The sequence below is a fragment of the Lithobates pipiens genome, unplaced genomic scaffold (genome assembly GCF_037356315.1).
Source record: "Lithobates pipiens isolate NorthernLeopardFrog02 unplaced genomic scaffold, aLitPip1_a1.2 Scaffold_37, whole genome shotgun sequence".
Classification (NCBI taxonomy): domain Eukaryota; kingdom Metazoa; phylum Chordata; class Amphibia; order Anura; family Ranidae; genus Lithobates; species Lithobates pipiens.
In genome coordinates this window covers 14,197,336-14,212,974 of record NW_027507825.1, presented here as the reverse complement: position 1 = coordinate 14,212,974, position 15,639 = coordinate 14,197,336, and the positions used below count along the sequence as shown (strand labels likewise).

Sequence of the window (15,639 nt, the reverse complement as noted above, 5' to 3'; positions counted from 1 at the left end):
TTATTACACACCTGTTTCAGGGATAACTCTCTATATTTCCTTTCCTTTAGGGAGATTTCTACTCACTTTCTGTTGCGGTCCCTCAGTAGAGGAAGTGAAAGGAGATCACATAACAGAACACAGCAAATTTTTTATAAAAATGTGCAAGGATTTAAAAAGCTGAACTTCAGGCAGATATAAATGACATATGAAATGTGAGTAGTGGAAGTATCTGAACGTGACCTGGTATTAGTCTCTTGTCTCCTTTTACAGCAGAGCTCAGACTGGGGGAGGGAGAAAGCAGCGCAAGGAGCCAATCAGTTGTGCAGCTGCAGCAGTACAAGGAACATGCTGATAGAAAGAGAGAGCAGAGTGACAAGGAGGTGAGCTCAACTGTCCAATCACAGGCTTCAGGGATGGTCAAGATCTGTAAGTGAAAAATCATGCCCTGCAAGAGGTGGGCTAATACATGGATTAAGGGCGCTTAAAAGCGCAGTCCACGGTAATGTCATATTTCATGTTACTCCCAAATGTTTTGTGCGTGTTTCCTTCAATGCACAGAAACGCACTGCCCCTCCTAAGACGGGTGTGCTGTTACGCATAGCTCCCAACTGTCCCGGATTTCGAAGGAACTGTCCCTGATTTGGAGCAACGTCCCTCTGTCCAGTGTTAATTTTGGCAGCAAATTTCGATTTAGTTTTAGTCTTAGGACTAAAATGGCATTGTAGTTTTAGTCCCATTTTAGGCGTCTGCAATTATTTTAATTTTAGTTGTATGTAGTCGACTAAAATCTCCAGTACATTTTAGTCGACTAAAATCATTTTCGTTACCTAAAATCTAATAGGTGTAGTTAAATTATAATGCATTATTTAAGCATTTCTCTACAATTTCCAAACTCGTTATATACTGCTGGAGTGAAAAATCAAATATGTTATTTATGTTATTGAGGTATGAACATGCACTACAGACCAGTATTAATGTTGACGTCAAATTAAAATTTTGAATAAAATGCCATTTTGGTTTTAGTCATATTTTATTCATCTCAATTGTTTTAGTTTTAGTCATATTTTAGTCATCTCAATCGTTTTAGTTTTAGTCGTATTTTAGTCATCTCAATCGTTTTAATTTTAGTCGTATTTTAGTCATCTCAATCGTTTTAGTTTTAGTCGTATTTTAGTCATCTCAATCGTTTTAGTTTTAGTCGTATTTTAGTTTACTAAAATGGTATTAAAGCGGGAGTCCGCCGGGACTCCGCGTTTTTTTTTTTTTTTAAAAGCCAGCAGCTACAAATACTGCAGCTGCTGACTTTTAAAATAGTGACACTTACCTGTCCAGCGCGCCCGCGATGTCGGCACCCGAAGCCGATCTGTAGATCGTCACTCGGGTGCTGCCGCCGCCATCTTGGGTATGGGAATCAGGAAATGGAGCCTTTCGGCTTCATTTACCGGTTCCCTACTGCGCATGCGCGGGTCGCGCTGCGCAATAAGGACGGTCCCCGCTGCCTCTGGGATCTGTGTGTTTCCCAGCAGGCAGCGGGGCACTTGCGGAAGGGGGCGGGCACTTGCAGAAAGGGGCGTAATCTACGCCCCTTTCCGCAGAGAGCTATCCCGGAAGTGGGTGCAGATACCTGGATTATCCAGGTAACTGCACCCCCCTCCCCCCTGAAAGGTGCCAATTGTGGCGCCGGAGGGGGGGAGGGTTCCGATGAGCGGAAGGTCCATTTTAGGGTGGACCTCCGCTTTAAGTTAGTCGACTAAAATGTTTTAGTTGGGTTTTAGTCAACGAAATTAACACTTCCTCCTCATCCGTTCCTCATTTCGGTCTGATCTATATAGTTGTATATAAAATTCATTTTTTATCTTTCAAAAAGTTTTTCCCAAACGTTTATCCAAATTCTAAATTTGTCAATTTTAAAAGCCAATATAAAGGAATAGTAATGGTAAAAAAAAAAAAAGCCCTTGTGGATTTAATTAACTTTAAAAAAACAAAAACATTCCTCTTTAAGGGGTGTGGCAGAGGGCGTGTCCTATGCCTACATATGTTTGCTAGTAGGTGTCCCTCATTCCAATCTCAAAATGTTGGGAAGTATGCATCATTACCTGTTAAGGTCAATCTAAATGCATCTAACAAATGCGCACACGTTGCGGCCACCAAACCACATGGTGGCGCAGTACTGCGCTGTTTGAAGCGGCGGTCTTATACAAGTTGCCATTTTGCACGTTCCCATATGTTCAGCAGCCCGTTGTAATAAACGGGCTGTCAAAAATGCTCTATGCAAGAGCTCACAAAAATGTGCACGTTCCGGTGTGTATCGGCTCTTAGGGGTCAATCACAGAAGGAATCGCAGCAGGAATGTGCCGTGCATTGCTGTGCGATTCCCACACAGTCCTGTGCCATGCAATTTCAGCCCATTCATTTTAACCACTTGCCACCCAGGCCAATTCTGACATTTCTCTCCTACGTGTAAAAATCATAATTTTTTTGCTAGTAAAATTAAATAGAACCCCCAAACATTATATATTTTTTTTAGCACAGACCCTGGAGAATACAATGGTGGTCAATGCAACTTTTTTATCTTGAACAGCATTTGCGCAGCAATTTTTCAAACGCTTTTTTTGGGAGAAAAAAACAGTTTCGTGCTTTAAAAAAAAAAAAAAACAGTAAAGTTAGCCCAATTTTTTTTACATAATGTGAAAGATAAAGTTATGTTGAGTAAATAGATACCTAACATGTCACACTTCAAAATTGCACACGCTCGTGGAATGGCGCCAAACTTCGGTACTTGAAAAAATCCCCATTGGCGACGCTTTAAATTTTTTTACTGGTTACATATTTTGAGTTACAGAGGAGGTCCAGGGCTAGAATTATTTCTCTCGCACTAACGTTTGCGGCGATACCTCACATATGTGGTTTGAACAACGTTTTCATATGTAGGCGGGACTTACGTATGCGTTCGCTTCTGCGTGCCAGCATACAGGGACAGGGGCGCTTTAAAAAAAAAAAAATGTATTCTTAAAGCGGAGGTCCACCCTAAAGTGGACCTTCCACTCATCGGAACCCTCCCCACCTCCGGTGCCACAATCGGCACCTTTCAGGGGGGAGGGGGGTGCAGTTACCTGGATAATCCAGGTAACTGCACCCACTTCCGGGATAGCTCTCTGCGGAAAGGGGCGTAACTTACGCCCCTTTCCGCAAGTGCCCGCCCCTTCCCGCAAGTGCCCCGCTGCCTGCTGGGAAACACACAGATCCCAGAGGCAGCGGGGAGCGTCCTTATTGCGCAGCGCGATTCGCGCATGCGCAGTAGGGAACCGGGAAATGAAGCCGAAAGGCTCCATTTCCTGATTCCCATACCCAAGATGGCGGCGGCAGGACCCGACAGGCGACCTAGAGATCGGCTTCGGGTGCCGACATCGCGGGCGCGCTGGACAGGTAAGTGTCACTATTTTAAAAGTCAGCAGCTGCAGTATTTGTAGCTGCTGGCTTTAAAAAAAATAAAAAAAAAACGCGGAGTCCCGGCGGACTCCCGCTTTAATTTTATTTTACATTTTTGGCACTTTAAAAAAAAATTTTTTGATCACTTTTATTCCTATTACAAAGAATTCCTCCTTGTAATGGAAATATGACATGACAGGTCCTCTTTACAGTGAGATATGGAGGTCAACAAGACCCCCACATCTCACCTCTAGGCTGGAAAGCCTGAAATAAAAAAACAAACAAAAAAAAAAAACATCTTGGCTTCCCAGCCGAGGCGGCGCCATTTGTTTGAATACTGAGGCCGGGTGTGACTTTGTAACATTGCGCCCGGCCTTCCGAATGATCATAGAGACTCCGACGACCATCTGGTCCATTGGAAATCTCTATGTGAAACATCTGGGGGGGGGGCGGCAGATCCGTTCCCCGACTTACCGATCTCGCAGCGGTGAGAAGCACCTCTCGCCGCCCATAAGAACGATCAAAGCCGATATGTAAATGATGCTTGTAGCTGCACCCATCATTCAGATATACCCTCACAAAGCCCAGGATGTCATATGACGGGCAGCCATCAGTAAGTGGTTAAAAGGGCTGAAATCGCACCTGCACTACCTTTGAACACGCACTGCATCTGGATCACATGGTACCAGCAAACGCACTGCAGTTGTGACCTGTGTTTGCGCTGTCATTGACTTACCCTGGGTTCAAACTTCAGCATTTTGTGCGGACCACATTTCTGTGGGCACGGCAAGTGAATTGGATGCTAGGCCTGCATTCCCACAAAAAGGCACATTCAACTTTTCAAAATCGCGGTGAAATTGCGTGATTTTTCTTTTGACCGTGCGATTTCCCTGCAGTCCCTGCAACTGTGCTGCATGGGGGTGCCACTCATAATGAATCTCCCAAGAGCAGCGCGATTTTGGCTGCGGGTGCGGGAACAGAGGCGATTCCGGCAGCCACGCGAATAGGTGTGGAAATAGCGCAAATATTGACACCCGCTGCAGATCACAACTGCGGTGCGTTTTGAGCGAGGTGCGGGAAACGCACATGGAACCCAGGGTTTCCCGCACTGCGTTCTGGTGTGAACTGGCTCTCAGTGCGGGCAATTTATGTAACACAGAAGGTTTCATATAATTGACATAAATTGTATGTTTTTTTTTAATTTTGGAAATTAAAAATGACGGAAGAAAAAGACCATCAAGTCTTCCCCATTTTTTTTTTTTTTTTTTTTTTTTTTTTTTAGTTTTTATTATTTTGTTGTGTGAGTGTAGATCTATGTTTGCCCCAGGCGTGTTTTATTAACCGCTTAAAGTCCACCCTATAGAAGTTTTACTGCTTCAGGGTGGCACTTCTGCACCAGATCATTTATATATATATATATATATATATATATATATATATATATATATATACACGTGATCTGGCTCTTCCAGGTAGGGGGGCACACAGCGGCAGCCCAGTGGCGGGTACCGCATGTCCAATGTCCACTGGCACCCGCCGACCATCCAGTAGAGAGCCATGTAAACAATGCATATGGCCGTTCTGACACAGGGGAAGGCATGGATCCTGTGTCTCTGCAAAGCAGGGAATAAATTCCATCTCTTCTCCTAGTACAGTGACAGCAAGCCTTGGCACCCAGTGCATGAGCATCATGGGGAATGTAGTTCCAAAACATCTGGGGCACTAAGGTTCGCCATAACTGCCCAAGTAGAAGCTCCTTGGCCTTGCACGCTGTAGTAAAACACAGGCTGGGCACATACTTAACCCTTTGATCGCCCCTGATGTTAACCCCTTCCCAGCCATTGTCATTAGTACAGTGACGGTGAATATTTGATTTAGCACTGATCACTGTATTAGTGTCACTGCTCCCCAAAAAGTGTCAAAAGTGTCAGTGTCAGAATGTCCGCGGCAATATTGCAATCCCGCTATAAGTCACTGATTGCTGCCATTACTAGTAAAAAAAATGTAATAATAAAGAAGAATATCCCAGAGTTTGTAGACGCTATAACATTGGTGCAAACTAATCAATAAAAAAACATAAAAAAGTGACGACTGTAGTCCATCGAGCCTGCCCAATTTTTAATTCTTTTTTTTTATTTTACATTAACTTTTTTGTCTGAGTTTAGATCCATGTTTTTCCCAAACATGTTTGAAGCCATTTACTTTAGTTAAATAGATAAAAAATCCGGTATATATATATATATATATATATAAAAATATATATAACTATAACTTTTGCACAAGCCAATTAATATACGCTCTTTGGTATTTAAAAAAAAAAAATGTAGCAATATACATATTGGCCTAAATTTATGAAGAAAATTGTTTTTTTTTTTTACATTATTGGCGATGTTTTATAGCAGAAAGTAAAAAATATATATATTTTTTGTTTGTTTATTTTTTTCAAAACTGTCTGGCTTTTTTTTTGTTTATCGCACAAAAAACAAAAAACCACAGAGGTGATCAAATACCACCAACAGAAAGCTGTATTCTGGGGGAAAAACAATTATATACATTTTATTTGAGTACAGAGCCGCATGACAGCGCAAGTGTCAGAAAGGCCACTTTCACACTGAGGCGTTTTATAAGCGCTTTTGCGTTAAAAATAGCGCCTGAAAACGCCTGTAAACTGTGTCTTCTGCAGCCCCAACATGAAAGCCCGAGTGCTTTCACACCGGAGCGATGCGCTTGCAGGACAGGGAAAAAAATTCCTGCAAGCAGTATCCTTGGGGTGGTTTAAGAGCAGTGTATACAGCACTCCCAAAACGCCCTGCCCATTGAAATGAATGGGCAGCGCTGCCGAAATGCCTGCAAAGCTCTTTGGAAGCGCATTTTTAACCCTTTCTTCCACTGTTAGCAGGGGTTAAAAGTGCCCTGCTAGCGCACAACTGGGCAAAAAGCACCGCTAAAGCGCCGGCAAAGCGCGGCTTAAAACGATCAATTTTAGCGTGAAAATAACGCAAAAAATGGCCTGATAGTGAAGGGCGGGGGCAAATCTTGCTACAAATAATACAACGGATGTTTTGGATTTTCAAAGAAACAATTGCAATGTTGTTTAATATTTAGCTATATGTGGACTTTTGTGTAATTATTTCGGAGCTGAAGTGGTTAATGTGATTTACAATTTATTTTTATTTATTTTTTCAAAAGGTGGTCCTTTAAATCTCAATTTTCATGTTTTTTTTTTTGTTTTTTTTTTGTTTTTTGGCATTGCTTTTTTTTATTTATTTTTTTGCACCCCTGGGTGGTTGTGACAGTGTGGGTGGGCTGTGAGTGACAGTGACTCTAAACAGCAGCAGTGAAGGAGTTAAAGGGCTTCCCCTGCCTCCTGCAGCTCTGCAACCACAAATGGCTTCAAATAACCTGAGCAGCTCTAGCACTACCTCTTCCTGAATCCCCCCCATCACACTCAGCACAGGAAGTTCTGTAGAAGAAGTCAGCCTTTGCAGCTCTCAACAGCCACATCCCAGGCTAATACAACCATGGCCGGGGGCCCTCACTTGTCGCAGGTCAGGGGCCCCGAATTAGCCCACCGCCTATACCAGTAAGGACTGGAGCCAGCGTGGGGATGGAGGGCGCTCACCAGGATTCTGAGTAAGAACTTTTTTTTTTTTTTTTTTTTCACTTTAAAAACTTTTAACAGATGTAGTGCAAAGTTTTTTTTTTTTAACCCTTTCCTGACTCCAGCCTGTCCATATTTGTCGTTGGGTTGGCTGGAGTGGGGGCAACTTTTAAAGCGCACGGTTACCAGAACAGCTGGATTTGTGGTTAACCCCTTAACGCGTCTAGCGACGTATGCAGTGGATGGGATTAAAGTGATCTGTGTGGGGTTTTTTTTTTTTTTTTTTCCTTCCCAGCGAGGCGTTCGTGGATGCCAGGCGGCGTCTAGATTTGCGTTAGGGCTGTTAAAAAGCTTTTGAACGATTGTTTTGTAAAATGCTACAGGCTTCCTATGGATAATGGGGCTGTTTGCCACAAAAAAAAAAGGTGGCGATGCGTCAATGGTGGAACCAAGCTTGCGAGGAAATGCAAGCGTGTAATAATATATTCCCGATAACAGTGCTATGCAAACCACTTTTTATAAACCCTTCTAATGTGAAAAGCTGCTATGATTAAATATAATATTAAACATACACAACCAGCCCTTATGTTCAGTTATTGCTACAAAAAGCCACATATTGCTACAAATATTTAGACATATGCCATAACAATCCACATATTTGCTACAATTATTTAGACATATGCCATAACAATCCACATTATTATGCTACAAAAAGCCACAGATTGCTGCTAATATTTTCATATGTTACAAAAGTTCAGCTATATGCTATAAAACAGGAGTAGGCAACCTTTTGAGCCCAGTGTGCCGAAAAAAATGTTTTCAAAGAAATTTAACTTGCTGAATATTATAATAATAATAATAATAATAATAATAATAATAATAATAATAATAAAAAAAAAATATATTATTAAGTCTTCACACTCAATCACAAAGGATTTTAGGATTTTTTTTCATAAAGTAACTGCTGTCACGCCTCAAATCGCTGCGTGCCCCCCACTATACCTCCCTGCACTTCTCCCCCACTGCTGTACCCCCCCTGCTCTTCTGTCTCACCACTGAACCATCTTCTCATCTGCCCCACCGCTGTAACCCCTGCTCATCTGTCCCACCAATGTACCTCCCTTTCTCATCTGTCCCACCACTCTACCCCCCCCCCCCTACTCCTGTGCCCCACTGCTGTACCTCCTTTCTCATCTGGCCCAACACTGAACCCCCTCCCCTTCTGCTTATCTACCCCCAACACTCTTCCAGCCCCCCCCCCCCCTCTTCTGGCCCACTGCTTTACCCCCTTCTCATCTCTTCCACCACTGTACCTCCCTGCACATCTGCCCACTGCTTTACCCCCTTCTCATCTCTTCCACCACTGTACCTCCCTGCACATCTGCCCACTGCTTTACCCCCTTCTCATCTCTTCCACCACTGTACCTCCCTGCACATCTGCCCACTGCTGTGCCCTCCTGCTCATCTGTCCCACCTCTGAACCCTTCCTACTCATTTTTTCCACGGATATACCCTCTTCTCATCTGTGATATGCAGAGTGGTGAAAGGAAGCGGAGATGTGACACGTCTACCTGTCCTGGCACAATCCACCTGCTGATCCACCTTTCGCATCCAGTGTATGGGATGTATGTATGTCACATACAAGCATCCTGGAATGTAGGGCTGAAACAACTAATCGATTAATCGATTATGAAATTAATCGATTACTATTTTCATAATCGAGTAATCGGCCAGGAACATAATAGAGTTAAAAAAACATAACAAAACAAAATGAGCCCTTTATAGTACAACAATATAATCCCTACTGTAAATATTACATTCGCTGTTCTTCAGTAAAAAAAATTAACCCCTTCCAGTAGTGATTATTTGCCTTTTTTTTTGTACTATAAAGGGCTAATTTTAGTTTTTTTTAACCCCATTATGTTACCAAACGTCTTAGACCTGGTTCACATCTATATGTTTATTGGTGCTTTTTGCAGAAACGCACTACAGTTCATTTACATGGTTTCCTATTGGACACGTTCACATCTGTGCCTTTTTCAGTCGCTGCATATTTGGAAAGGGTCTGGGACTTTTAATGCAAAATTGAACTTTTTTTTAGTTCAATATAATTCAATGGAGAAGCTGCAGAAAATGTGTAATGCGTTTTTGCAGCAATTTGTGTGTTTTTTTTTTTTTTTTTTTTTTTAATCTGCCCAAAAAAAAAAAAGCAAAAAACGCAAATTGCAGTAAAATCACGTGCACAAAAATCAAACCGTACAGCAAAACGCACCGCAGAAACAGATCAAAAGCAAAAACTGCATAATATGCTGGCCACACAGATCAGTTTTCAGGTGAGAATATTCAGATGAAAAATCTTTGTACATTCGCTGAATGAAAGAATTTTGTTTGAAATTTTCACTTCATTTCTGAACAAAAACCATACACTGTCTGAAAATTCCTTTGACCAAGAAGTTTTCTATTATTTACAAATTTTCCCGTCACTGTGGTTGAAAATGAGCGTCAATTTGACCCACTTTTTTTTTTATTTTTTTTATTTTTTTTATTTATTTTTTTTTTACGTTTATTAACCGATTTAATCTAAACAATAATCGGCCAACTAATCGATTATGAAAATAATCGTTCGTTGCAGCCCTACTGGAATGGATGCCCAATGATGAGCTCAGGTCAGGGGCATTTTCTGAAAGCAGTGGGCCTGTGTGGAGGATCATAAATCTGGCCCCTGCGGCTGAGAAAAAGTGTGGTGCTCTGCGCCACAGAAAAAGTTGGGCGTGATTTTAATTGCGCTGAACACTGGCTGTGGCTTAAAGGGACACAGAGTGTGGGGGGTCAGTAGTAAGTGACACAAAGGATCAGGAAGAATTTCAACAAAGTTCCCAGAAGCTCAACAGTAATTCCACAAACTGTCACCTGACTGGGGTTTTCTCAATTGCAGTGAAATCTTCTTTCTGTGATTGGTAGTGGCAACCAAACGAGTCCTATTCCTCCAGATGGTGGACGGGGCTAACAAGACTGTGATTGGCTTTAGTTGTGGCCAATGACGGTCCTTCTCCTGGAAACAGGAACTGCACCCGATCTCTTCCCCCATCACAAAAGCTGACGATCCCAGCTACAGCAAAGTTAGGGAACCAAACACTGCGGGAGAATTACTAAAATGAGTGGACTCGGAATCTGGTGCAGCTGTGCATAGTAACCGATCCGCTTCTAACATCACCTTGCACAATTAAGCTTTGACAATAAAACCTGGAATCTGATTAGATTCTATGCAGAGCTGCACTAGATTTTGCCCTCTCCAATGTTTCCCATCTTTTCAATGTCGGTCTCAGTGCAGGTGTGGTGTGTCCAATTCTGAGATTGGAATGTATTGGTGTCTCACCGACGCTTCCCTGCGCTGCTCTGCTGATGGGGATGGAGTCGAGTGCTGGTGTTCTGTCGACGTGCCCAGTATGTACTGCGCATGTGCCATATGGAACAGCTGATTTGCTGAACAGCTGGGCTGACAGAACCAGGGCGCAAGCGCACATCATAGGCAGCATCTCTCGATGGGAGATACCATTTCACAGGCACAATTTTAAACCTATACAAGCGGGGGGGAGACCATAGTTCTAAGATTGTGCATCTCTGCTGCTGGAGGGCAGCTAGTGGCTGTGTTGAAGAGTTGGTTTTGTCTGTGTTGCATTCCGACCTTTCACACAGCAAACCTGCCCTGCAACACAGACGAAACCGGACCATCAGCACACTGTAAAGCCGCCCTGCAACAGTGAGGCACAACGTGAGAACTATGGCCTCCTGTTGTCTGTATAGGTTTCAATTGTGAAACTGTATCTCCCATTGAGTGATGCCTCCCACGATGTGCGCATGCGCCCTGGTAACGTCACTCCAGTTGATCGGCAAATCAGCTGAAATGTGGCTCTGTCCTGCGCATGCATAGGCACCATTCGATGGGGAGGCATTTCTCAACAGAACACTGGCAAAAGAGGCTTTGTGTGCTGGGGGGTTGGCTACCCCTGCTACACGAGTCCACATATTGCTACAAATATTAACCACTTGGTTCCCACACTACGTCTATTGACGTCATGGGGTTTCGGTGGTTATATCTAAATGATGCCTAAGGCCACAGACATCATTCAGATATTGCCGTTTTCAGCCGGCGATTCCCTACACCATAAGAACGATCATAGCTGCTGTTCCGCCGCTTGATCGTTCTTGCAGGTGGCGGGAGGGGCCGCCCTCCGGTGCTTCTACCGACTCACCTTTTCCATCGGTGAGTCGGTCACAGGATCCACCGGCCCCAGCAAGTAATCATAGAAATTTCCGGCGGACTAGATTGTCCCCGGAGTCTCTATGATCGTTCGGAGGCCGGGCGCAATGTTATGACGTCACGCCCGGCCTCGGTGTTCAAATAAACGGCGCCAATCTGGCTAGGAAGCCATGATCTTCTTCTTCTTCTTTTTTTTTTTTTTTATTCTTCCCAGCCTAGAGGTGAGATATGGGGTCTTATTGACCCCATATTACCCCAAAAGTCATTAATTTTTTTTTTAAGTGTAAAACTAAAAAAATTTAAATTAAATTAAATAAATATTTAAAGCGCCCCTGTCCCAGTGAGCTGGCACACAGAAGCGAACGCATACGTAAGTCCCACCCACATATGAAAACGGTGTTCAAACCACATATGTGAGGTATTGCCGTGAACGTTGGAGCGAGAGCAATAATTCTAGCCCTAGACCTCCTCTGTAACCCAATAACCTAATATGTAACCAGTAAAAAAATTTAAAGCGTCGCCTATGGGGATTTTTAAATACCAAAGTTTGGCGCCATTCCACGAGCGCATGCAATTTTGAAGCGTGACATGTTGGGTATCTATTTACTCGGCATATCTTCATCTTTCACATTATGCAAAAAAATTGGGCTAACTTTACTGTTTGTGTGTGTTTTATTTTTTTATTTTATTTTTTTTTTTATAGCATGAAACTTTTTTTTCTGAATAAAAACGCGTTCGAAAAATTACTGCGCAAATACCGTGCGAGATAAAAAGTTGCAATGACCGCCATTGTATTCTCTAGGGTCTTTTCTAAAAAAACATATATAATGTTTGGGGGTTCTATGTAATTTTCTAGCAAAAAAATTAGGAATTTTACATGTAGGAGAGAAATGTCAGAATTGGCCTGGGTGCGAAGTGGTTAAACAATGTTGAAATTGTTTCTTAGAAAATCCAAAACATCAGTTGTGTTTTCTGCATAGGAAGGGTTGATATACCTAAAATCTTCATTTAATTCTTTAACCACTTGCCTGTTGGAAGATTTTTACACTCTCTGCTATAGGGTGGTTCTAAATAAATAAAAATCACGGTAGAACGACTGATCTGGGGTTGTTAGTCTGCTGCAAGGATTGCACAGCCAATAATTCCACCGATCCTAGATGATTGGAGGATCGTGTGGTGTCTAGAATGAGCTTTCGACGTGCCCCCAAACTTAAAGCTGTGAAAATGTTAGTATTCAACCTCCTTCACACATTTCAGTCCCTATCACCCCTCTGGAAAAAGAACTGCAGGGGATCGCTATTCAGAGGTCGTTGCAGGCATTTAGAAGGAAATACTGCCGCTTGGGGTTTTTATTTTTTATTTTTTCCTTTGCCTCCAGCTGAAGGGGAATTTTTGAGGAAATGCTGCGACGCGATCGTGATCCAAGCATTTGCCTTGTGGTTGCTACCTAGTCTTATTGACTTCAGTGGATGAGTTTTCACCTCGTCATGCCGGATTACAAGTGCCATGCTGCCAAGTGAAGCATTGCCACCACAGCTATGTGTACTCACTGGAAAGGTTCATTTGAAAGTGGGCATTCAGCTCATATCACTTCATATTCCTGATATGTGGCTGCTCTACCATGTACTTGTATGAGGAAGTCTAGGCAGGAGAGCACACCATTGTCAGTTCTCTAGCTGTGCTGGGAACACTGCCTGCTCTCCTCCAGTAATCAGACTTGTCCTGACACACCCACCCCTGCACAGCCATTCACTGGGAAGCTCATTGTATGCTGTTTCTCCTCCCCCAGCTCTTATGCAGCTGAGAATAGAGGGAATATGATCACTTTTTTTTTTTTTTTTCTATTTCTATTCCGAATCTCCTTCTGTTCTGTACTGGGCAAGCGATGCGCCTGCGCAGTACGGAGCGGACACTATCCGATGGACGAACGCTATATGCCAGAACACCAGAGCAGTTTGCAGGCACTTCAGCAGCATTGCCCATTCATTTCAATTTTCCCTGTCCTGCAAGTGCACCTCCCCAGTGTGAATGCTCTGGGGCTTTCACACTAGGGAGGCATGAGAGGCAGTTTTCAGGTGCTTTTCAGGCTGTGTACAATGCAGGAATGGGAAACCGCTCTGCCAGCAATGAACCCTGTACTGTGCCCTCCACCAGCTGTCACCTCTGCCCCCATGTGTGCCAATGACCCTCCCATCCCCATCCTCTTCCCCCAGCAAACACAGCCTTTAACAAAAAAGTAATAATAATACATATTTTATTTTTATTTTTGCCCATCCAATAAAAAAACTGCAAATCCCATTACCCCTCTACAGTGGCTTGAAAAAGCATGCATACCCCTTGAGGTGTGTGTGTGTGTGTTTTGTTGTTCTTCTTTGCAAAATATCTCAAGCTCTATCAGATTGGATGGAGAGCGTCTGAACAGCAATTTTCAAAAGTCTTGCCACAGATTCTCAATTGAATTTAGGCCTGGAGTTTGACTGGGTCATTCTAACACATGAATATACTTTGATCTAAACCATTCCATTGTCCTGCTAGAAGGTGAACCTCCGCCCCAGTCTCAAGTCTTTTGCACTCTAATGCCGCGTACACACAACCGGACTTTCTGGCAGACTAGGTCCAACGGCATCAGTCCAATGTGTGAGTTAGTCCGACTGTGTTATTTTATAAAAAAAAAAAAAAAAAAAAAAAAAAAAAAAAAAAAGATGGACCTAGAAATGGAACACGTTTCAAATCTATCCGACGGACTAAAAAATCAGGAAACCGTTCGTCTGTGTGCTAGTCCGATGGACCAAATACGACGCAAGGGCAGCTATTGGCTACTGGTTATTGAACTTCCTTGTTTAGTCCCATTTACGTCATCACATTCAAAATTAATGGACTTTCGAACTGACTTAGTCCAGTCGTGGGTGGCCAAGCCCGCTCGTTCTGAAAGATCGTCAAAGTCTGGTCGTGTGTACGTGGCATAACAAGTTTTCTTCTAAGATCGCCCTGTATTTGGCTCCATCCATCTTCCCATCAACTCTGACCAGCTTCCCTGTCCCTGCTGAAGAAAAGCATCCCCACAACATAATGCTTCCACCACCATGCTTCACAGTGGGGATGGTGTGTTCAGGGTGATGTGTGGTGTTAGTTTTCCACCACACATAGCGTCTTGATTTTAGGCCAAAAAGTTAAATTTTGGTCTCCTCTGATCAGAGCACCTTCTTCCACATGTTTGCTGTGTCCCCCACATGGCTTCTCGCAAAATGCAAATGGGACTTCTTATGACCTTCTTTTTTTTTTATTTTTTTTGCCATCCCCCATGGTTCTACAATTCTTACTACCACTCCAGCAACTCCTCCCACAACCCCTCCAAATGGTGTGCCACAGGGTACCTCAAGTGCCAGCTGTGGCCTGAAAAATATTACAAATCCCATTATTTGTCCAGTTGCTGTCCAACAGGGCACTAAAATCTTTACTGACTTTCTAGCTGTGGTCAGCAAGGTACTAAAACTCCCAATGTCCCTCTAGCTGTGGTCCTCAAGATACTACAACTCCCACTACACTTTCATCTGTGGGTCTTCTGGATCTAACACTTCCATTGCCCCTGGAGCCACAGCTAAAAAGATACAACCCCCACCATCCCTCTAGGTGCTGTCCTGCCGGCCCCCACAACTCCAAAAGCCCCTCCTGTTTCCATTACACAGGCTACTACAACTCCTTTTCCTGTCCAACAGGGTACTACATACCTTACTACTTCTTGTCTAGTTACTGTCTAATTAGTAATCTAGTTACTGTACCAACATTTTTAGTACCCCCCTCTAGCTGTGGCCTCAAGGTACTACAATTCTTACCAGCCCTCCATCCATGGTCCTCAAGATACTACAACACTCATTACCCCCTCAGCTGCAGCCAACAAGTTACTACAATTTCCACTGCCCCTCCGTCTGTGGTCCTCCAAGGTGCTACAACTCCCACCGCCCCTCCAGCTGCAAAGATAAAGATCCTATAACTTCCACCAGCCAGTATTATGTGAGTTGAGGTCCCCAACAGATAAGACTGCACAGTGATCAGCACTAGACTGATCGGAATTTGTATCTTCAGAGTTGAACACAGGAGCAAAGCAATCCGGGAAACCCACAAAATTACGCCATACCATTGGTAAGCTGTTGAGGTCGGTGTTATCTGAGACCTCCATAATAATTGCAGGGCAGGCTGCACTCCTCACACACAACTCTATCTTTTCTGCAAATACTTCGTATTATAAGGGGATGCAATGATTACTTCTTTAGAAATGCCACAAGCAATATAGGCTATATAACCTTCCTATGAAAATATTAGAAATGTTTAGCCAGCAGCCCCAAATGTGTTCTGCAGCGCAGGAGTT

The 15,639-nt window shown here is 43.3% G+C and overlaps 1 protein-coding gene across 1 annotated transcript in view; it reads left to right on the top strand.

Moving 5' to 3' along the window:
- The first annotated feature begins 6,822 nt into the window (after positions 1-6,822).
- Positions 6,823-15,639, top strand: part of RIN3 (Ras and Rab interactor 3) — an 81,123-nt gene continuing 72,306 nt past the window's right edge. Inside the window, exon 1 of the mRNA XM_077466745.1 lies at positions 6,823-7,044. Within this exon, the coding sequence (XP_077322871.1) occupies positions 7,019-7,044 (26 nt within the window). The 5' untranslated portion in view covers positions 6,823-7,018. The remainder of the gene's footprint in view (positions 7,045-15,639) is intronic.